Raw genomic sequence first — 23,888 nt, 5'->3', positions numbered from 1 at the left:
CTGTGACAGCACGTAATGGTTTCTACTTCTGCTGTGCTAGCAACTGTGAAACCCATTATATTAGTATGTATGTCTCAAGTGACTTCAGCTCATCCATACACTTGAGTCAGAGTCTGTGGTGCTGAGGTTGTGAAGTCCATGCATGTGTTATCAGAAGCTTGTGAAATGAAAAGGGTCTGGTTTTAAACTCTCCAAAGCCATCTGAGCAGGTGTGCGATTCATTGCCAATAAAAACAGCTTTTAAGAAGTGGTGGTTTTAAAGTAGTTTTGAGGTTTGTTCCCTCCCTTCCTTCCTCCCTGGAGGTAGATGCACATTCACAGGTCTACAGTAATAGTTGTGCTAATTGACAATTAGCATTGATAATGAATGTAGTAGTACTGGCAATGATAGCGTTATCTAAACAGTTCTAGGGTTATTTTTCCCTTTTTCCCAAAAATGAAAAACAAAAGGAATTCTTGCTTCTTGTATAATAACGGAATTGAGCGATGCCTTGAGAGAATTAATTCTGGAAGGGCTTTTATTATTATGTTTCAGTTCAATTAATTTCATGGGCAACAAGAGGATTAGGTAAAGCAGGTTGTGCAGCATTAAACAGTATTCACGGTACCTAAAAATTGTTTTTGTTCTTTCAGACTTACCTTATTGCTGTGTCCTTTGTCATGTTTGCCATGTGTGTACTCAGCCCCTGTTCTTGATGTGGTGTAACTTATGCAGAAAGCTCAGTGCTCTTAGAATTCAATTAGCTGTTACTTTTTTTGTTGTTGTTAAATTCCACAATTGCTGCAGTATTTTAATTATTAAGACTTTTAATACAGCAAATTACTGGGTAATTAGCTGTAGGCTACTGTCTCGCATGGAATGCCACTGCTTTTCTTGCCTTATTCTGGCACTTTGCTAGTAGCTAGTTACCTCCAGTCTCTTCAAGAACAATGCCTCTTTTCGTATGTTTACAAAGAAGTAAGTGCATGTCACAGTATCCTACTTGAACTCCCAGCCTTTTTCTTTCAGGATTCATTTGCAGTTGCTTTTATTGCCCCTGAAATAATCTCTGGCAGGATATCATCCTCTCTCAGGAATGTTGTGCCTTTCCTCAGTGCATGCACTGTTGTTTGCTGTCACCGGGCATCTCTGTGCGTCCCTGGTGAACCCGGATAACTTGAATCTGTTGTTCTGTTTTTAACCAGCTTTCCTTGTTGAAATAGCATTGGGAAATCTCTCTTCTGCTTTGTAATCTTGGCTTCTGATTCCTCCTGTTAGGTCTAAAATGTAACTGCAAAGCAGTCTCAGAACCTGATACATCTCAGAAAGAGCCCACAGTGCATCAGTACAGCTGAAATGCCAACATTTCTGCAGATGCCTGGTGTGACGCAGCAATAAGCTGAAAATAAATCTGGCTTGCAATTGCTAGTAACAGCATAACAAAATACTAGCGACATCCTCAGATGCTGAGAGTATTATTTTGTGGGTTTTTTACCTCTTACAGTTTCCTCAAAGTACAAGTGAGGTAGCCTTCATTTGCACTTTCATGCCCAGTGGTTGCCAAAGACAGGCCTGGGTGAGAACTTTCCACTAGCACAAACCTGTTCACCAAAGAGAAATGTTAACAGTAGATGGCTTTATTTCCTGTATCAACTCGAAATGGAAATGAAAAGTGCTGTGTAGCAATAGTACTTTGATCACTAGTGGTTTCTTTGTGCAAGAGCCTGAGAGCTGGCCCTGAAAGGTGTGACAGCTTTATTAAGATCCCTAGATTATAAGGAGCTGTTGTGATCTTCTCACCTGACCTCAGCATAAAACAAGCTGTGGTGCTTTCTTGAATTAATTCCTGCTGGAAAGAGGGCACGTATTTTAGAAAGGCGTCCAGTCTTGACTGTGGGGGGAGAAAAAAGTAATCAGTGGCAAGACAGTACAGTGCAACCTTTGATGTAAGTGGTTAATTGTGCTCTGGAAATATATGCCTAACTGTTCACCAAAGCCTATCCAAATTCAACTTTCCAGCCTTTGATTTTTTTTTAAAAAAATTCATTAGCGAAGATTTTTTTCATCAGTGCTTTGCCCTCTGTGGCATACTTGCAGACTGATACTGTAACCTCTTAGCCTTCTCTTTGCTAAGCGCACAAGACCGAGCTCATGGCTTCTTGTTTTGCTCCAAGTCCTGCATTCCGGCCTCTTAATAACTTCTAGGCTTCTTTTGTGTATCCTTCCACCCCCTTTTCCTTGATCTCTCTTTTGTTTATGAGTGCCAGGGTTTTTTTGGCATTCCAGGTGTGAGACCAATATGGAATGATACAGTACACTTTTACTTCAGACAAGGCTGTCTGCTTTATGTAGCCATTTCCAGTTAGCTAATTAATTCTTGTCATCACAGTTGGGACTGTCTCTGTTGTTGATTGTCTTCAATATTCCCAAATTTGCTAGAGTCACATCTTTACACAATAACCCATCACACACAATAACAAAAATAATGATTTTTGTATTTTTTTCCCTAGATGTAGAGATTTACCTCTGCTGACATTGATATTCTTATAGTAGCTTGATTATATTATGAAAAATAGTAAAAATAGAAAACAAAACTATTTTATTCTTTTAATACTTTGTTCACTTTATTATTTACCATTTTCCCCTCATAACATTATAATTTACAAACCTCCTGCAGTCATTATATCCATAGGAATTTGAGATGGGAAAAGTTCTGGTCCGTTCAGTCCAGAAGGGAGTTGCTGCAGCCACACTTGCATGTGCTTTCATTGTCTGATTGCTAATATTTTAATTACTTCTTCTAATTACTATTGTTTTAAAAACAAAGCTGGACTGAGCTTAGGCTGAAAGCTAGGAGATTTCTATCCAACAAAAGAGAAGGGTTCTGAAAAGGGTCTTCTGTTTCCCTTGGAATACAGAGGACAAAAGGATAAGAGGAATTTAGATTTTTGGGACCTTGCGAAGTCCAGTATCAGTGCTTTCCTCATTTTTAGTTGTATGTGAAGGATCTTGTCATGTACCTGCCCGTTTTTCTTTTAGGAGATGCTGTGCTGACTTTCAGTATTTTGGCTTTTGTCGGATCCTTGGCTGAAATACAACTTTATCTGTCTCTGTTTACTTAAAGCTAAATTTATTGTTGTTATAAGAATACTGGTTAGCCAAGATCTGTGTTCTGTAAATCCATGCTGGTGGACATGAATTCTGTTATTTTCCCTTAATTCTTTTTTAATAGAGTCTTTAACCATCTATTCTGTGATTTTTGTCCCTGATCAATATGAGGTGGAGAGGCCAGTAATTACCTGGTCATCCCATTTAACCTTGCAAAACTTACGGTGTGGTGTTAGTTTTCATTTGATTTTTCTGGACCCCCTGAAATATATGAAGGCATGATGAAAATCAGCATTGATGGTGCAGAGTGTGAAAGTGTCATGATTTTCTGATGGAGCAGACCGTTCACACTGCAGCATCCATCTTAATTCGGACTATATGAGGATGTGAAATACCTATTTACAGCTTTTAATTGACAGAATACAGCTTCTTCAGAGCTCAGGCTGCCCATCTAAAACCTCTCAAGACGTACAAATAATGAATGAATTTAGCCGTCGCCCTGTGGCCAGACATGTTTTGTTGCCCATGCTTTGTTCATAGGTCAATCTTGAGCATGATAAGACATAACAATTTAGACAACTTCTCGTGGGGCTCAGCCAGAGGATAAAAATGTACATCTGAAGAGTTGCAGCAAGTGCAGGCAGCAGAAAGACACAGAAGCAAATTTGTTCTTGCCCCATCGCCATTCAGAAAGACAGTGTATCGCAAGCTGTTATCAGATGAATGTGATAGACAGGCTACACATACTGATACAACCTTTTGAAATTTGAGATTTTAATTAATCCTCCAAATCCATAAACACTGCTTTTTTAATAAAGCATTTTATATTAATTGTAATTTCTGAAGAGCAGTTGGAGAAAAAGTGCTTTGTTCTCTTGCTTCATGTACAGCTTTGTTTGTTTGACATTGATGTAAATATACTACATGGATGGCAGAATTCAACCATTGAGCAGAAAGTCATAGTCCTTGTTACAGATGAATGGGATGTTGCCAACTTTACAGTCACTCATAAATCTTCCTGTACGTCTATGTGATTAATGTCTAACAAGGTTTTTGATTGATGGCTTAGCAACTACTAATCAGGTGTTATGGGACCAAATCATGAAATCCCTTAGTTCGTTGGTTAAGGAAAGCTCCTGTTCACTTAGATAGGTAGGAAAATGTCTGGGATTTCTTTCCTTTCAAGTGGATTTTGAAGTTCTAGCTTGCTGTGGCTTTTAATAAGTACACGGCCAGACCACAACTCTTAACATTGAAATATTACAGTTATTAAAATCCTCTACTAGGCCTGTGAAGCAGAACAACTGGGTAACTCTGACTGTCCAGACATAGGGAATAAATTGAGGTCGATGACATTGGGTGACGGCCATGCATTGCACAACGCAATGAGAAATGAAAACTTCAGGCTGTTTTTTGAAGCAAGTAGCTGGCAAGACTTTCCGACTGGCCCACATGTTAATTGTATTGCTTAAATATTATAAGGGTTTTATTCTTTACGCTGCAGTGATAAGCCAAATGTACTGTGTGTTGAAGATCTCTCCTGTCTTAACTTCTCTCCCGCTTGGCTATGTATTGTAAATGCTCAGCCATGCTTACACTTAATTACTTCCTTCTGAAGAATTTGTGTAACTGTTGAATACAGGGCACTGGAGCAGAAAGAGCTTTGATCTGTCTAGCACAGTTTCTGCTAGGCTTGAGTTTTATAACTTAAAGATGAACTTTGAGAATAGTTATCAAAACCATCTATTTTTGCTGCTTTTACAGCTTTTGACTTTTTCAGGGCCTTGTGTCTAACCATCCTGCCCTGCCTGTCTTGTAATACTATAAATTAACAAATTTCTTTTCTTTCTCCTAATGTGTGGCATTTTCAGTACTGTTCTGAGTATCTAACTGCGAACTCATCTTTTTGTTTCTGTAATTCAGTTTTTAACCAACAGGGATAATTCATTATGTTCCTAGCTCAAACCTCTGTTGGCTTATTGTAATCTTGGAGCCAAGATTATTACACGCTGAACATTTCCTAGTCTTGGACACAAAGTGACACTGGAGTAGTGGAATCCATTATAGATGGGTTTCATCTATAATGGAAGAACAAATTGCTAAGTCTTTTTCTTTTTTTTTTTTTTCAAAATTTGATTAAGTTTGAGGGTTTAATTACATTTTTGTGGCGATTTTAAGGTTGTTAATTCAAGTAGAGAAGATGAAATGCAAATATACAAATACAAACGGATTTGGTAAATTACTGTTAAAAATTAGCACAGTGATTATTTTTTACTTCTGACAATAAGCCTGCATTTTAAAAGCTTGTGCTCAGGTAAAGTTTTAATTGAGATGTTTTAGGAGTTGAAGTTCCTTTGTGTTTGTATTTTTTTTTCCCAAGGTATCCTGAATTGTTTCTAATTTGGGGCATGATACCTTTTGCCTAGATACTTATTCCTATGTAATTTATGTAAACCCAGACAGCACAGTACTGATGTATTCCTTTCATTGCAGACAACGCTTTGATGGGCTTTGACTAGCTAGTTATGAAAATGGAATACATTAGTAATATTCTCAGAGCAGGTAGAATTTTCTTATAATAAATAGTGACTTTCTGAATGCAGTGACAAACGTTAATTTTTAAGGGGTTTCTTTCCATCATCAGACACAAGGAAATTAAAAGCAAGTGACTTGGAATCTGTTTCTGCTTTTGCACCATGGAGTTGCTTAAATAGCATCAAATATCAGGCTACTGCTCAGGGCTCTAAGGGTTTCACAGAGTGTACCCTGGTCTTACAAAGGGGCCCCCCAACCACTTACTGAGTATGTCGGGCTAGAGGAGAATCAATCCTGAACTATGTTGGCAGAACTGGCAGCTGTGGGAATTCATATTTTCTATGGTAAAACAAGTGTGTTTGGTTTGGGAGGTATTAAAGGGCAATTTTTGCAGCTTTACCAGGATTTTTTCCCAGCATATGTGACATGCAGCACATGTACCCAAACAGATGCATGGATGTTTTTTATTTCTGCATATAACTATGTAGGAAATATAAAGGCATACATACACATATATAAAATATGCTTTTGTAACTGAACAGATCGATATTGCTAACCTTGAGAGCTGTGGTATATAATCAGTCAGTAAAGGCCAGCCAGCAACCCACCCACATCTCCTTGTTGCTGCTGCTGCTGGAATCAGTTTTGGGAGGAGTGGGGACTTCTTACAAGTTACCTTTGGTACCATCTAGGTTTTGTAGCAGACTGAATTGGGCAAGTAACGTAAAACAAGCTTTTAAAAAATTGGAGACAGTGACATGTAAGTCCCTAGGATCACGTTTCTGAAAATAAAGCCAGGTTTCTGTTAATTAGAATTTTTGAGATTTTTATTAGTTTTGCAGTCTTACAGAGTATCTAGTAATCCTAGACTTTCAAGTTTTCAGTATAATGCTGTTTTATTTCAAATGCTGAGATCCTTTTCCTTCTGTTGGCAGATGCTGCTGACAGAGTATCTGGATATGAAGAACACTCGCACTGCTTCGGAGCCATCCACCCAGCTTAGCTACGCCAGCTCTGGGAGAGAATTCGCAGCATTCTTCGCAAAGAAGAAACCACAAAGACCTAAAAACCCTTTGTTCAAGTAAGTGCTGGGACAACGTTAAAGCTTTGCCTAAGCTCTCTTTGGTCCCTCAAGTACTGCACAACACTGGCTGCTAGTCATAGTTTCACAGTGTGAGAGGAGTGTAAGTTTTAAAGTGGAGGTGCAATGCCCAAAGCTGAAACCTTGGTAAGATCTCTGTTATGGATTCATTGCTGGTTTTTAGTGTAGCTCTTTCCAGGGCTCATCCTGGGTTTGGGATCCTATTATACAAGCTGCTGCAAAGCATGCAGTGATATGTTATGCCTGGCTTTGTCAGTGGTGAATTCAGGACTTGTTAACGAGAGCAATAAAGGGAACTGGACAAAGAGAATTACGATAACCATGTAATTACTAGATAGACTAAGCGGTTAATCCTATCACTAACTCCTTTAATTTGGAGTTCAGAGTGGAAAGAATTAAGCGGTTGGGAAGTGAGTGTAAGAGAGAGGATGAAAGGCTAGGTGGCCAAAGGAAAGATTTGGGGGAACAAATTTCATGTGCAAGAGTAACAAGTGGGAAAGAGTTGTCGGTGAGCAGTACTGTTAGGAGAGGAGAGGCCGTCTTGTTACTACACCTAGATTCAGGGGAGCTGTGCTGAATTTTCATCTCGTACACTTAACTACATGTGCTGGTCATTCTCTTTGGCCTCTTGAGGAGTTTGGGGAATACCAAAATGTGCTGTTTTGGCAGTGGGTGCTCCAGGTTCAAAGATCACAGCTTTCTCGGCTCTGCCAGCATAACTCCGTGGGTGGCTGCGGTCTTAACTCGATACTGCCAAGATAATCTTTTTACTGATGGGTTTCTTTTATTATTTTTGGAATGAGATTTTTCAAAAACAGTTGCTGACGGTATGAGCAAGTTCCACAGCAGCTTTGTGGAAAAAGCAGAGAGTGGAGCAGTGGTGGGGAGTGCCAGCAGCTTGGAGCAGTAACCTTTTAACCATGCTCAGCTGCAGCAGGAGCAGTGTATCTGGCAGGTTCTTGGCACCCCTCTGGACTATAAGCTGCTGCAGGGCTTGGGATGTCTTTCACTACCCATCTAAGCAGTGCTTAGCCTTCTGTGCCTTTGTTTTCTGGAGTCAACAGAGTGCAAGGTTAAAAAAATTCTGGTGGAGTATTTGCTGGAGGAGGAGCGACTGGAAGTGAGCTGGTATTTTCACCCTTTATTTGCTGGAGATGGGGATCCATGAAGTCTGGGTGTTTTTTTAAATAAAGAACCCCTCATCTGTGATTGGAAGTAGGTTGTTATATGGTAGGGAAATAATGCCAGGGACTTCTGTAGAGGGAAAGCCTGAGAGTAATTGCCTGTTTTGGGCAAGTGGGAGGGGAGCTTTGTGTTCTGCATCCTGTTTACAGATTGTTCGTTGTTTTCTGGGCTTTTTTTTTTCCAGCTAAAACTTATTTCTTGATTATCCAGAACTCACTGTGGTTTTCCCCATAGGCATATATATATCTGGTGGCTGTATTCTAGTAGTACCTAAGGCCCCAGTTAGAACTCTTCTGCACTGCTTTCTCTCCCTCGCACAGGATGAGTTCTCTATGTAATCTTCTGTTATTAGAAGGCTAACCGTTACCTGGAGGATTTCAGAGGTGCCTCCTGTCCCTGTCAACCCATGGTTATTCCCCCACGACCCTTTCTTTTAATTAACACTTTCATGGCTGTTTGGCTATTTGGGTTGAACATTACACACTCTGAATTTACTCTGGCTTGCAGATGTATATTGAAGCAAAATAGGGCTGCTCATCTTTTCATACTGTCTGTTCTTGGGTGTACTTGGACCAGTTCACTTTGAGGAATAAGGATGCTGTGTTTCACCTACAGCAATTTAAGGCTGTATATTAGTTTGTCAGCAGAGAGTGAAGGTGGGTATAATTGTTTAAATTGAAGGTGCATAACCTCATAGGAGCAGCATGTCTCTCACCACTCATGGTCTTGTCACAAAGTCATTGCCAGCACCGCAGTGACAGCAGTACTTACTGGGATCTCTTATTTGGTTATCTGTCTTCTGTCAGCTGTCACTGTATCCGTGGAAATCTCCATTGAAATGGAATTTCTCAGTCCACTGAGGGATGTACATGTTTGATGGAGTGTTATTCTTGTCTCCTCTCCCATCTTCAGTGCTTTTCATGCCAGGCTGCAAGGCGCTTTTTCTTGCCTTTCCATTAGCTCTGTCCAAATCAGAAGAGCCTTCCACTTGTCATCAGAATATCTGCATTTAAGTCCTCACTTCAGAAGTCTCTTAGGGCAGGGCTCCACCTCGCTTTTTACTCACAAATGGATGCAGGTGTTTGTGCCATGTCCTGCGATAGCTTGCTGTAGTCTTGTTTTATAAATACTAAGTACTAGTACTAGAACACTAGTTGTGTGTTCTAGCAATAATGGGAAAAATCTCTGCAACTGTGTCCCGCTCTCTGGTAATCGGTAGCTAGCATTTGGAAAAGACTTTGAGTCATTGTTTCCCTGTGTAATAATAATAATAATAAAAAAGTCATGATGTATTTCGTTTTTTAATGTTGGCTTCAAAAAGAAAACTTCAGACAAGGGGTACTTTGGGAATTTATATAGTTCATGCAATCATGAACCAATCTGTCTTCTCTTCCGAAAGGTAGCCAAGTGCACATTCAGGTTGCCATCTCTCTACAGGTCAGGTTTGCAAGATGGAAATTGGGCATGGTGGGAAAGGAGTGAATTCTACAAGCAGACGTTGAACACCCAATCCATCAGTCTCAGGCTTGGCTGTGATTATGTATAATTCTATGTACTACAAAAATATTTTGAAAGCTTTGCTATGGAAGGATCAGCATGGGGAAAGAAGTTACAAGAGCAGAGGACCAAAGCGTGAGTCGAAACATGGGATAAGAGCAGATGAAGGAGATAGCAGAGGAGGGGAAACAGGGGAGAGAAACTGGATGTCTGTGGGAAAGAAGTGAACGTGATGAGATCCTGCAGCAAAAGCCAGTGCAGGCCTCTGAGGAATAGTCTCAGTCTCTGTCTCAAGGAGGAGACTGAAGTTTATTGCTGTAGTTTGCCTTGTCCTGAAGCTTCTGATTTTGATGCCTGGTGAAGGCCATGGTGATAATGTTATGCTTAATATCTCACTAGGGGTAAAAGAGAGCACATCATAAATATGGAGCCAAGAATTTACTGTTTGTTTAATTAAAGTCTTAAGTGTTTGTTCTATTTTGATAAATTGTTATTCGTTCAGTTGCAATAATACTAACACTCAGTCCAAATTAAAGCAGAAAAGCCTCATTAATAGTAATAACCTTAACACTGTTGCACAAGAACGCATGCAAATGCGTGCCCTTTTTCTCTGGTGTGATGCTCATCTCTCCAGTGTCCCTCAGGGCAGCACTAGGGCTGATCCAGTCTTCCTTAGCAGAAGGGGTAGGGAGGGGCCAAGGGCTGTTAACAGCAAGTCATCAACATTGTGAGATCTTCACCTCCAGAAGTTTGATGTTCGTGAAAGATGACTTCCCTCCCTCTAAGCCTTATGTCTATAGCTATGTGAAGATGCTTTGTTCCCACCGCCTGCTCCCTTCTCCCCGGTGCCCAGCACCAGGGCAGAGCTGCCCAGCGCCCAGCCCGGGCACACCAAGGGCTGGTGTTTGCTGGGCAGCGCCTGCCCGGGGCGGCAGCCCTTGGCCGTGCCGGGTGTCCCCAGCGCGGAGCTCAGGCAGGTGGGCACCAGCCCCTTGGCCGCGGGACACGTGTGATCCCAGGGACACCCAGCTCAGGGCACGGCCAGCCCAGAGATGTCTGAGACCTTGCAGCATCAGCTTGGTGCCCAGTCTGTGGCCTTTCACTGTCAGTGGCAAAAATCATGTTCATGGGGCTACAGTAGTTGGAAAAATATTTGTGTCTGCCTTTCAGATTGGTCCTTCTGGAGTATTAGAGCCATATGATAAATACTAAATAACGTATTGCTCCCTAGTTTCCAGGAGAAATTTAGGTTTTTATTTTTAATTTTTATGTATAGGTCAGTTAGCAATTTAGATGGTGTTAGCTTATGGCTTTGGTTTGGATTTTACCAGTTTTAGGGGCCATTCCTACTTAAATGCCTAGGTGCTCCCAGCTAATAGAGCATCTCTGTGCTTTGTGGGCAGGTTGGTGTTATGGGTGGCTGTAGACGAATGAAGGCAGTGTGTTGCTTAACATTGACAACACGCAGCTGTGGCCTTGCCTCAGCGGCAGTGGGTTGATTGACATGGATGATGTGCAGCTGTAGCTCCTTCCTGCTAAGTGGTTAAATAGCCCTGAGGTGTAGGGGAAGGTGCTGGATGAAGGAGGAGCCTAGAAAAGGAAGAACCCAGACTTAGCAGAGACAAGGAGCAGGGTGGTCTGGCCTCGGGAGGATGGAAAAATAGCATGGGTAGTAGAATCTGGCCAAGGGTAAAGCCTTTTTGCAGCTTGCTAGTTTTGCTTGTTCTGTGACAGATGGCGGCTGGTAGAGCTGTGTTCATTGAGGGTGGCAGAATGTGGTGCATCAGTGATGGAGTTTTACAGGAAAAATGTGCTTTTGGTCTGCTGTGATAATTTTGCTCCAGCATGCAGAGAAGTAGTCCTTTCTGTTTAGGGCTGACTGGTGCTTACAGGAAGGATGCTTCTTCAGATGGCTAACGGACTAGATTTATTTATTTATTTGTTTATTTTTAATTACAGGTTTGAGTCCTCCTCCCATGCTATTAGCATGAGTGCCTATTTGCGTGAGCAGAGAAGAGAACTGTACAGCAGAAGTGGAGAACTTCAAGGTGGGAAAACAGATAATGTGCTAGTTCGGATAATTCTTTTTTGCAGGAGCTTGAATATCCTGTCCATGCTATGTCAGGGTATTAATACCTTTCTGCTTTGCCATGCAGGCTGTCTAAATATCTCCAGTTTCTGAGCTCTGCTTATTTATTATTACTACATTGTGAAGCAGCAGGGTTTCTCTTCATTCCCTCTGCATTTTCAGCTAGAGGTCAAGAGACTTGTAAAACAATGGGTGAAATGCAAACAGTTTCACCATGAGCGCTGCTTTTGGATTCATGGAGCTAATGCCTGCTTCCTCATCTGCAGTTTATTCCCTTACGTCGTGTGCTGAATTTGATACTTACTCTGGATTGCTTTGGGAGCCGAGCTCAAGCATCCCATATTTGAAGTTGCAGATTTCTGTTGTATTGACTAAAGTGGCCAATTCTTTGTCTTTTGTACAACATTTGAAGATGAAGAACCGTAGAGTGTTTGAAAACCGTGAATTTGAAGAGCTGGACTACTCTTGCTGTTTTATATTGCCTGTGGCAAGTGCTGTCTATACACAGAGAAGTGTTCTCTCCTCTGAGTATGACATCATCCCATGGTTTTCTCATGAATGATGTAATTTATGAAAACATTGGTTTTGGGAGCAAAATCAAGGGAATATCTATCTTAAGGCTATAACGGCAATGTATAGCAAGACTGAAATTGTTTTGTATCATCTATTCTAGTTTGTTACTGAGGAATCATAACAATAAAATAATATATACTCTTCAAGTATTACAGTGATGGACAAGGGTAGAATTTCCCCTTGAAATATTACCCATGACAATTTTCAGCTGGCTTTTAATTGAGGATGTTTTATAATTCACAAGACAATTTTTGGGTGACTTTTTGTTCCCTTCCTCCTCTTATAACCCAGTTGTCCTCAGCAACAAGTTAAACCCACAAGAACATGAAAGGAAGCCATGAGAGACACAGAGATTTTTGTGGACAGATTGCTTCACTTAGTTGGCTCAACAAAGATGATCTTATTACTGGTGATTAAAGATATAGTGATTCACTCTGTGGTGAATATTCAGATACTGCTGGATGGACTGTGAAGGAAGGATCTGAAATGCAGCTACTGAAGTTGACAGTTGTCTACACTATGATCTGACAACATATAGGAATAAAACAAAAGTGGAGATACCTGTCTTTTAAATCATGGTATTGCCATTAATACTCACTTGAAAGGTGTTCAGCTTACAGCTCTTTACCTTCTGAGACTCAGGTTCTCTCCACCAAAATCTGTCACGTGCTCTTGTGCCTAGGATTAACTGGAAGAAGTTACCCAGTTCAGTGGATGCTGCAAATTGTTATTGCATCATGATTTTCTTGTACCAGTGGGCAGTAGGATTTAAGTAGCTGCTTCTCCACAGTTAACAGCTCTGTTACAGACTGCCTGGGAGAAATGTGGGTTTGATGCCAAGAATTTTGAAGCTGTTGAGAGCACTAAGTTTGGATCAGTGATGGGGCCATCAGGGAACCTGCAACGCTTGCCTCACAAATTTCAGGTCTCTTTGGATTGAGTCCTGTTGCCTTCTGTTCCTGGTTGCCTCCAACACCCTGACCTGACTCACTCCACATCTCTAACCTTTTCCAGGTACCTTGTGGCTGAGAGAAGGGTTTTTTTGTGGTTACCATTGGTGTTAGACTGAACTGAGGATTTGGTTTTAATTAGCTTCTTTTCTGGGTTCAGAACCCTTTACTGGTGGGCACAGCCAGATTTCATGAAAGAGTGACTCCTTGTTGATACAAGACAAATCTTGCAGCAACATTTGTCATGAGTGGGAGATTGTGAATGTTTTCAAGAAAGGGGGATGCAAAAGAGCTATGCAGACTTCCAGCCACTGAGCTAGCACAGGGTTAGAAAGAACAAAGCCTGCAAGCTGACAAAGAAGTAAAGGACAAAATATAGGAATTAGTGTGGATAGGACAAGTTTATATTGCCCTTCCTGGATGAATTGGAAGAGCTTGAACGTGATGCAATGGGTGACAAAAAGTCAATGTAGGGAGTCAATAGGGACAATAGATGAGATGACTTTGCTGAGAAATCTTTGCAGTTTAACCATCAAGAAAAGTTTCCCTTTGAATTTTATGTTAAAAATGTACTATCCTCTCTTTCTATTATAAGCTACTGTTCCCTTTTAGGTAGCTCGTTAATCTTCCCAAATCCCAGGCCACAGCAAGATCTGCATTTTTTTAATACCTCTTTTAAAGAGGAATACAATTTAATTGTTCAATCAGGTTCCTGGAAAGCAGGCATGTGACACTCTCTTCTGTGAATGCCACAGTTTCTCTCCCTGACAGCCTTATCCACAGGGATGACTTTTCAGTGGCAGCAGGGGGAGGGTGGCTTCTTAGGAAATCTTTTTCCTGAAAAGATCTTCAAAGAAACATATGCATTAAAAAAAAAAAAACCCACACCAAAAAACCCTGAACTTATAAAAGTTTGGCTCATGCCAACTTTTTGAAATAAGAATTTAATTTAAATAGCCTTAAAATGTGTGGAGATCAGAGTGACGCTTTGTCATTAACCTCTTTCATTTGGACTGAAATAGTGCGGTGCATAAGGCACATATTATCCCTCAGTGGGAGAAAGGGACCTGATACAGGCATGGAATTCTTGTCTTATTCTGCTGAAATCAAGAGGAGGAGGACTTTGACCATGTATTTTTTCCCTTGGAAGATGAATGCACAAGTTTTTTGACAGCTCTCTTTAAAAAGAGGAGGGGGCAGGGGGAAGGAAGTACATAACTGAAATGCCTCTTTCTAGACTAATACATGTGGTTCCCCAGGTTGTTGGAGATAGTGTCAGAAGTGGTTTCTTCTGTACACAACGAGTAATGTCCATCATTAAGCTTCTTGTATCCTACCGTCCCCTCCCGCCCCCCTTCCCCCGAGGAGCCCATCTTGGCTATGTGTTGGCTGAGGAATTTACATTTTCTTTGTTGGACCTCTCCTACCATTTGTCAAATATGATGTTTTTTGTAATAGACTATGATAAATAATGCAGGTATATTTTAAAAATGAGTAAGCTTATTCCATGAGCAGCTGAATGACTGAAGCCTTGGTCATCTCAGATGTGCCACCTTTTCTCCCTCAACACCTTTCCTTTGCTAGCTGCACTTCTCACTGTGTCTCTAAAGCTCCTTCATCCCCCTCACATTTTTCTTCCAGGCACCCACCAGTGCCTGCTTATGTCCCTGAACTACTGTCCCCCAAACCAAGCAAAAAGCAGCATGTACCATGACTGGATCAAGCAAGCAGCCTCGTGCCCTGGAAGCAAATGTGCAGGTTGCTTCCTGGCTGGTAAGTCCAACAGCATGGAAAGCTAACACATCCTCGCTGCAGCATTCCCTTCCATGGAGGCACGCTTTTATCGTGCTTTCGTCTATGTGGCTGTGTGCTTTTACAATACCTCTAAGAATTTACTGCTTTTAAGATCAATGCCTCTGCCACATTTGGCAGAAATCGGCTCACCAGCGCAGTTGTTTTCAGGATGGGATGACCAGCTGGACAGACACAGAAGATCAGCACTTTCATTGGAAACTACGCTAAAATGCTGCTTTATTTCACCACAGAGGTGGATGGTTGCTTGTCGCTGACTGGTGGAATGAATCCCGTGTGTGCACCTTATTTCATTCCACTGCTGCCTTCAATTACCAATGATTTCTTGGGAGTAAAAGAAGAATGTAGTTTCTTGCCATTGAGGGAGGTCAAGGACTGCAGGAGAGGACAGTAGACAGTAGGAGGATGTCACTGGGGCTGCACAGTAGGGCAGGAGACAGTCTGCAGGGGCCTGGAGGCTGTTTTTGTTAAATTGAATGTAACTGCTGTCTACAAAACATGTTTTCAAGCAAAAATAAAGACCACAATTCTGGGTAGTATCTGTGCATGTCTGGATTTCTGATGGTGTATTATGGTAATGTTTTTTAAAAGCACTAATCCAAGTTTTAATTTCATTATATTGAGCATGGTACACACATGATTTGTGCATTGTATATACCTGCAAGGATTAGCTTTCATATGATGTAGCAGCCTTCACCGCCACAGTTGCCTTGCACAAGTGTCTTGAAGTCTGTCTTCCATGGGTCTACACACCTCCATTTTTTGTGGCTGGGAGAGGGGCAGTGGCAGGAGCTGGATTCTGGAGGTGCCAGTCAATTTTTATTTTTTTTTTAAATATATAAAAAAATAAGCACAAGCCGCCAGCAGAAGTGAAAGGAGACATAACTGAAAATGGAAAGCTCAGTGAATGATAATCTTTGTTTCAGAAGGTGCTGTATCTTAGCTAGTGATCTTCCTTACTTGTGGATAGCCTTGCGTGCATGGGATTCGGAAGACCCGGGGTAGGTGAGCTCTGAGGGCATGAGATGTCTCGCCAGCAGCCGTGCACCAAGCTGCTCACTGCTGGCTGATAATTTCTGGCATGGTTATGGGCTCCTTCTAGATATGCTGGGTATTGTTTCAGACTCCTGTGGCCGTAGGGAATTCGTGTGGCTGTATATTGTGCTCATGGTGACTGTGGCCTCAGTTTAGTTTATCAGTAGAAATGGGAAAAGATGTTTCTTCATGCTGTGAAAATCTAAAGAGCCTCGAGGGTGCTGATCGGCATGGAAAATAGCATCCAGCTTCTCTGTTATCTGTGCGCGTGCAGGCCCTAGCAGTTCATGTGAAGGTCAGCTTTGCTGGTGGTGTACATCTGGGCCGTTTTTAAGAATGAAATGTTAAGTGCTCCCAAGCAGCTGTTGTTCCCATGGATGTTAATGGACTCCACAGCTGCTCAGCACCTCTTAAAATTTGGGCTTATTTATTTGCTGGGGAAGCTCAGTGCACTTCAGCATTAATTAAACTTCTCAGTGTCTTTGCAGAGTAAGATTTTATTTGGATTATAGCTGTGCAAGCTGTGGTATGCCATGCATCATCCTGGGAAGGACGATGAGAGCAGAATTAAGCGTCAGAATCACCTTTCATTTTTTTGTTAAGTAGCACTGGTTTGACTCTGAGTATATCATGGTATTAATATATATTCATGTAAATGGTGGCTTGGGCACACTTGACATAGCCATGCATTGAGTGAAGCGGCTCTGCAGCCCCAGGGTTGCTGCCATGCCCAGCCATGTGTGTGCTGCCCTGGGAGCTCAGGAGGATGCTGTTGTGCAGTGCATCTTGAGGAATCACTGCCTACGTGGTTTTGTGGTGGACTTGGCAGTGCTCAGTTAACAGTGGGACTTGATTTTTAAGGTCTTTTCCAATCAAAATGATTCTATGATTCTGCAAGTGCTTTTTTGCTGTGTAAGAGGGTTGAAAATATTCTTGTATTATTGTGGCAGACAGCATGTTTCCCCTGGGCCAGCAGCGTGCCCTTGGGGCCAAGAAGGTCCCTGGGACCCTGCGGGGCATGAGGAGGAGCATGGCCAGCAGGGCGAGGGAGGGGATCCTCCCCCTCTGCTCTGCCTCCGTGATGCCACGTATGGAGTGCTGGGTCCGGTGCTGGGATTCCCAGTTCGAGACAACAGGCACAAACTGCAACACAAGAAGTTCCGTCTGAATATGAGGAATAACTTTACTGTGAGGGTGACAGAACATGGGAACAGGCTGCCTGGAGAGGCTGTGGGGTCTCTTGCTCTGAGGACATAAAAAACCAGCCTGGATGCGACTGTGCAGCCTGCTAGAGGTGAACCTGCTTTAGCAGTGGGCTGGATTAGGTGATCTCCAGAGGTCCCTTTCAACCCCAGCCATTCTGTGATTGTGCCTGTGACTTTTTTCATTTGTTTTTGGGTGTTGGGTTTTTTTTGGTTTGGTTTTTTTTGTGTGAGAATTTGTCCCCTCTATAATCCTACTACTTGAGCATTGTGCAGACGCGTTTCTGCTCTTACTGCCACTGGAAGGTAGGGCAGTGCTTGTACAAGAAAAGCAGAAAAAAGTTAAGTGACTTAACAGAGTAAGTCTTTTAATAGAACAAAGAATGAAATGAATGCCCCGAAGCCGTATTCCCCCAGCTACTGGGCATGTTTTGCGTGATGAACTGAAATGGCAAAAATTCTTTATTTCTTTCTGAAGTTTATGCAGTTTCTGTCCAGAACATCCCTGTGTTGCAGTACAACACGCTGTGATGCAGTACTCTTTTTTTCTAGTTTTTAAAAATTTTGGGTAATTCCCCTTGCTTCAGTTTTCTTAAGTTTCTTTAGTTTGTCAGAGGTGTTTTTAAATGCCCCAAACTCTTGCATGGTTACTTTTCTGTTGGTGGTAATAGTAGAGTATTATATGAACTTAGATTTTCATTTTGGAGTTTCAAAATTAATGCAAGAGTGTCTTGTGGATTAAGATTATGCAACACTCCCATGTCTCACAGTTGGCTGGTAGTTCAGCTATGCATGTTATATGTAAGATTTCTTTTTTGCCAGGTACCATATGCAATGTTATTTTTCTCATTTGAATGTCTCTTAATATTGGTCGTGTCTTTGTCTCCTGGGTTGCAGTGGATCTTGCTAGAAGTTTGGACCTTGACTGAGCGGTTTCAGGCATAACTGTTGACGCTCAGAAATACCCAATTTCTGCAAGTTTAAATGATCAAGCATGGTCCCAGTGAATCGGTAGGAGGGCTACAAAATTAAAGGCGGTGTATCACATCCAACTCTGGCAAAGAATGGTGAGTCAGAGCTGTTGCAATGAGACAGTAGGTACTGGATCCTTTTTTTAACCTTATTTCTCAGAAGTAGAAACTCTACGGATTTTTTTTTTCTTGTTTGTCAGGTGATAGATGGGAAGCCGTGAACATCCCTATGATACAAATTTAAGTATGGGGAGTGGATTTGAGTTACTTGCCACTATGCTGTTCATACATGTTCTCAGTCCAAGCCTGAAAATTTCTTACCATAAGGTTTTAAGTAATTAAGGAAATCAAAGAGAAACTCTGCTAATTAAGAAATTGATGCCAAGAAATAGCAGTGGAGGCAAATGGTATCTGATATGACAAGGACACAATGTAAGGCCAGGTCTGGGGAAAAAGCAGTTATTTGTAGGTGCCTTGTTCCATTTGGATTCACCAAAGGGCTGCTGGAGGGAGCCAGCTGTGTCTGCCAGTGACAAAAATGAATCTTGACATTTTGGATAATGAAAATTCAGTTCAGCACCTTTTAGAAATGTGTATGATAATATGTTGTCAGTCAGGGGCAATGAGGAGGGGGAGAAGCAATATAATTCTTCTCTGGTTAAAGGAGACGACGTGACAAGCGGATGGTCCCAGTTAAAAATATCAGTTAGAAAAGGATGGGGAATAACCAGCTGAAGAATCAGGAAGCTGGTTATGCTAAGGAGCGGGAAAAGATTTGATGTTATGTATCTCCTGTCATGCAGCTGCTTTTGTCTCCCCGTGATGTGCAGGATCACAGTTTGCTTTGAGCTTGGAGGGGGAGGAGAGGGGAGAGAATCGCTTTTTTGTGGTTTGACGGTATTAATGCAATCATCTAGTTCAGACCTTGTAAGCCCACTTATTATTTCCTCTGCGTGTGTTTTTTCTGGTTTAGCGGATTAGCTGCACTGTCTCTTCAAAGGCTATCCAATCAAGAAGGGGTTATTAAAACCGGGGCGCTTTATGACTGAGAATTAATTAGAGCAGCATTTTCATGCAAAACATCCAATTTTTTGATTAGCAATGGAGCAGGGCCACAATTAACACTCTAGGAAGCTTAAATTTCCAGCGTTTTGAGTCTCAGGAAATGAGATTATCAAACTAGGGTCAGCCACTTGACAGCAAAAGGGGGATTATGTGTAAGAAAATAATTTGTTTCTTGATTTTTGCCTATGAGATTGTTATTAAAGCTATGGAAAATTCAGAGGGAGGCAAAAAAAAGGAGGGAGATGGCTAAAAATGGAAGCAGGAGAGACCCTTTGCTTTGTTAGTGCCCTCCTTGCTGTGCAAAGAGTTTTCCTTGTCCTGGCGTTAGTGAGAACACGTTTTGCATTTGATTTACAGCAACAGGTTTTCATTGCTTTCATAGGGTTAGTTTGCCTTTCCCGGTCGATGTATTTTGAGAATCCTGCAGTGCCTGGTTTTTTTTTGAATGTTCAAAATATTTGTATCCAGGGGAACGAGGCAGTGTAATCATTTTAATAGACATATCACTTTGTCTCCGTTCCTTTAAGTGAGTATGTGGTGTGTTTTTTAAACAATGTTTTTTGATCCATTGCTGGTGTCTGAGGACATATATTACTGCTTATTAAAGGCTGACCTTGGCCAGCTGTCAGGGTCTGTGAAAAAGCAGCAGGGCATCTCTGTCACTTCTAGAGAACACTTAAGGGTTGGGGGAGGTTTACATCTCCCACTTAATTCTTCTCACTTCTCAGGGAGATGTAAGGTGTTGAAAGTCAGGCTTGGGCTGCGAAGTCTCTTCTTTAACTTGGGTCAAAGACTTTGAGCAGGCTCAGGTAGTACAAGTTAGTTTTGATAGCAGGTCGATATTTACTGACTACTGCGAGTTCAGAGAGTGCCAGTTAGATCTCCACGAGACAACGGGAAATCATCTGTCTGCTTTTTAAAATGACCATACAGTAGTTCTTATTACTATTTATTTTTGAGCAAAATTGTTCATGAAAACAAGTATTGTGAAGATAATTGTCAGCAGCCATGTTAGCCACATTCTTGGTCCTGGGTCTTACCTGGCAGTGCCCACAGCTACTGCATCCTTTTTAGCAGCAGTGACGTTATTAAGGAAGCTCGCTTTTAGCTTGCACCTTTAATTTATCTTCACAGGTGGGACCTTATGCAAGCCTGGCAGCACAGCTCAGTTGTGCTTTGCTCCCTGATGTGGCCTTGGCAATGGACTCTACCCTTCACCCATGACAATATTTTGGTGTTCAGTTTTGGGTCTCTGTCCAGGGCTTCTAAATAAGTCCTTGGACTTGACATGAAGCTCCTCTTGCTTTAGTCTTTGGCCCCATACCCTGTTCAAGTCACTTCAGAGCCTAAGGGCCTCTAGTAGTCTACTGTGGAGATTGCCAGATGCCACTTGGGTTTGTTTTTTTTATTTAGTAAGAAGACCAAAAATGCCAGGAATCAAGGTGTTTTATCATTAAAGGAGCTTCTCAAATGAAGACTGAAAATCAAAGATGCTGGAATAAGTTACGAGTTCTGTCATAAGCCTGGATTATTCATCTTCATGACTCTCCCATTAGTGCTATGTGTTGCTCCCCTATTGATACGAGGAAGCATGTTGAAAAAGTGCTCATTTTATAAAATACCCCCCCAAATGGGTGCTTCAGTCCTATTAATATTGCTGGGAGGTTGCTCTGACAAGGTCTGGTTTGTGTTGTGTTGTTACAGTTCTGGGCTGAGAGACTCAGGTTTTCTGGGACTTACTATGTCACAATGCCTTGTCTAGAATGCAGTCATTGATTTTCAAGGTACCTATTTACAGCTTCTTTTGGGCTCTGAGTTTTGGATTACTAAAGAATTTGAGGGCTTTGTGGTAAATTTACAAAGACGATGTGGAATTACTTTGTATTATGCAGATTAAAGCAGAATAGGTAGAAAATGTTTATGTCTGTAAACTATAATATCCTGTTTTGTATAATTTCCTGCAGGTTTTTTTTTCAGGATGACTAGGCTTTTGGAGGTACTGAGCCATCTCAGCTTGGTTCAGTGAGATGTTCAAGTCCTCATATCCATTAAAATCAGTCTGTATGTTTTCATATGCTTAATTTCTAATTGGGTATAACTTAAAGTGAACACTAGGTGAACTGAATTCAGGGGTGAATGAAAGGCAGCATTTCTGTAATCTGACTTACCTGAATTGGAAAGTGTCTTTCTCCTTTTTCCCTTGTGTCATACGGTGCAAAGCTTTCTGGGCTAGTCTGTGCCAGGCGGTGGGCTGTGCTATGTCAGTGTGTAAGGTGTGTCCCAGGCTGGAACAGTTAAATCACGCGTTGCTTTTCTGAAAGACAGTGGAAACATTTCATCAGTACAGCCACTAATAAAGTATGGTACCATTGAATAGCTACTCTGCTTACTGTGATCTGAAATAATACGATCTTCCTTTCTATATGAGAGCTTCACACTCCTGGAATTTGTGCTTTTGTGTAAAGTTCAGTAGTAAACCATTTATTTAAAAACATTCTGTCTTGCTGTTTAGGATCAAGATTCTCTCAGGCTGGTATAAGCAGGTCTGGTTTCTGACAATCTACTCTGCTTTGAGGAACACTCATTGCTGCACTAGTGGAAGTGGGCTGCAACAACCTGAAAGAGTGAAAAAGGCTCTGTGGGTTATTAAGTGGATGGTGCTGCTGTTGTTCCTTCTAAAATCTTAATTATCTGAAGCCAAAATCCTGGTTTTGAGCTCTGGCTTCCCTTATGACATTACTTACTGCAAAGCCATTTCCTGAACTCATCTAAGGAATGATTTTAGGTTGCTCCTGTGTTGTGGGTTTTTTTGGTGGTGTTTTTTTTTTTTTTGCTAGCAGGGCATTCCAGTGTGTCTTTGTTGCCCCAGGTTTAGATTCTTATGCTTATCTTCTGTTACTGTTAATAGTAATAACAGCCATTTGAATCAGGATTTGGCAATTGCTTGGTAACGCCATAGACTTAGGCTGTAAAATGAACAAAAATATCCAGTGGGAATGTGGATTAGCTGAATACAATTAACTGGGTCAGAATTCAACCTGGCAAAGGTTAGCCAGTTAATCCTGTTCTTTTAGGATCTTTAGCGACCAGGTTAGCCAAACCTGCAAAACGTATCCTTCAAGAGAATACATACTTTTTGAAAGAGATTTATACAATGTGTATACTTTCTAGAATGATTGATTGCTATGATAGCATTGTTTATCTTTTTTTTTTTTTTCTTTCCATCTGGCCTGTTAAATACTGTGGTTTTAAGATGCTCTTAGGTGGCCATGTTTTATGTTGAAGTCTTGCTGACATTTGGCTTTTTCAGCAAGTTCTTACTTCTTTTCATATTGAAGTTTGTCCAGATACGCTTTTTTATGTGGGTCAAATTCTTATTTACTACTTCGTAATTTCTTCTTTGTTTTCATGAACTTAATTAGAAACTCAGTAAATACATTGTGGAAACAGTGTTTTCATTTCTCCTGTTTGATAGAGTAGCTAATTCTCATTTTAAAAGAAAAGTGAAACAGAATTGTCTGTGGAGACTGAACTGCCTTTTTGCCTCTTCTGCAAATTTTATACCCTTCAAGATGAGACACTCTGTAATATCAAACTGCTTTCTAGAGGTATGGCAAATTACAGCACATACCTTAAGGGTGAGTGTGGAGGCAATTGCCTTGTCTTGTACCTGTTCAGTGGGTAAAGAAGTGTTTAATCTCTGGCCCTGTCATTCTAATGCCTCTAATCTGTATTTGAAGTCCCTTAAAAATGCGAATCCGTTGTTTTTTAAGTAGCATAAAAAAATGCACCAGACACAGCTGTATTAGCATTTGGACTTTCTCCTTTGGCTTTGATGGATGGATATATACAGGTTTTTTTACACTGAAGACTTGTTTTATCTTGGTAATGTTGAAATGAAACTTCACAGTGGCATAGTAGTGGGCAGCTTTAGAAAGCCCTGCTTTCAAGTAGGGCTGAAGCCATTTAGGTGAGCATGAATTAACATTTCCCTTGTCTTGTAAAGGTCACCCTTTAATTGAGATTCACAACATTCTGTCCAAAGCCTAGGTTTGAGGAGACCTCTCTTTACAAGGAAGGCACAAATTGGCAGCGTAATCTCATCAGAGGCTTAGGTTATATGGTAATAAATCATTCAATTCGAAGGAACGGAACTGCCACGGAGCATAAAACATGCCAGATGCTTGAAAGACTTTCGTGGCTTAGAGATTGAATAACAGTTGGAGGATCTGTAGATGTCTTGAGTTTTTCCTAATAAGGAAGAACTGTTGGGAGGAAAGTAATTCTTACTAATTAAAGGATTAAAATGTTACACATTTGATTTTGTTAGCCACTATTCATTTTGTTCAACATCGGAAGGTGTGATGTCTCTGTCATGTATATCTGTTTGTGTATGGTATTTCAGAAACTATTGAAAAAAACCCCAACAGCAACAGCTTTCATTTATCTATTATACCGTACCTTTTCTAGAGAGATAAATGTGTGTTGAGAAGGTGATTCTCTTCCGTAGAATGAAGATGTAACTTTAATCAATAAAGTGATGTGATTTAGAGTTCTGAAGGTACAAAGGCTAACAGTTTCTGAAGGGCTCTTCGGGCTAAGTGCATAAATTGCTGTGAAGTTTTTTCATAATATATCATGTATGGTATTAGAATATTTTATCATCGGAAGACAGAAATACAGATGTATTTTCAGATGAGAGTATCGTAGAATAAGGTTTTGCGTCCACTAATGATGTAATTAGATGGGTAGGGGAAAGGGTATTTTTATGGAGGCTGGAGGTA

The 23,888-nt window shown here is 41.1% G+C and overlaps 1 protein-coding gene across 4 annotated transcripts in view; it reads left to right on the top strand.

Moving 5' to 3' along the window:
• Positions 1-23,888, top strand: part of EXOC4 (exocyst complex component 4) — a 413,600-nt gene that overhangs the window by 102,491 nt on the left and 287,221 nt on the right. For 2 of the 4 annotated variants that reach the window (XM_040594462.1, XM_040594464.1), the window contains exons 8-9: positions 6,559-6,704; positions 11,367-11,455. In XM_040594462.1, the coding sequence (XP_040450396.1) occupies positions 6,559-6,704; positions 11,367-11,455 (235 nt within the window). Of the gene's footprint in view, positions 1-6,558; positions 6,705-11,366; positions 11,456-12,360; positions 12,426-14,660; positions 14,854-23,888 lie in introns of those variants that run through there. The other 2 variants (XM_040594463.1, XM_040594465.1) reach the window with 2 other exon arrangements.

This window comes from Falco naumanni, chromosome 5 (genome assembly GCF_017639655.2).
Source record: "Falco naumanni isolate bFalNau1 chromosome 5, bFalNau1.pat, whole genome shotgun sequence".
Taxonomy (NCBI): domain Eukaryota; kingdom Metazoa; phylum Chordata; class Aves; order Falconiformes; family Falconidae; genus Falco; species Falco naumanni.
This window is presented reverse-complemented; position numbering and strand designations above follow the sequence as displayed.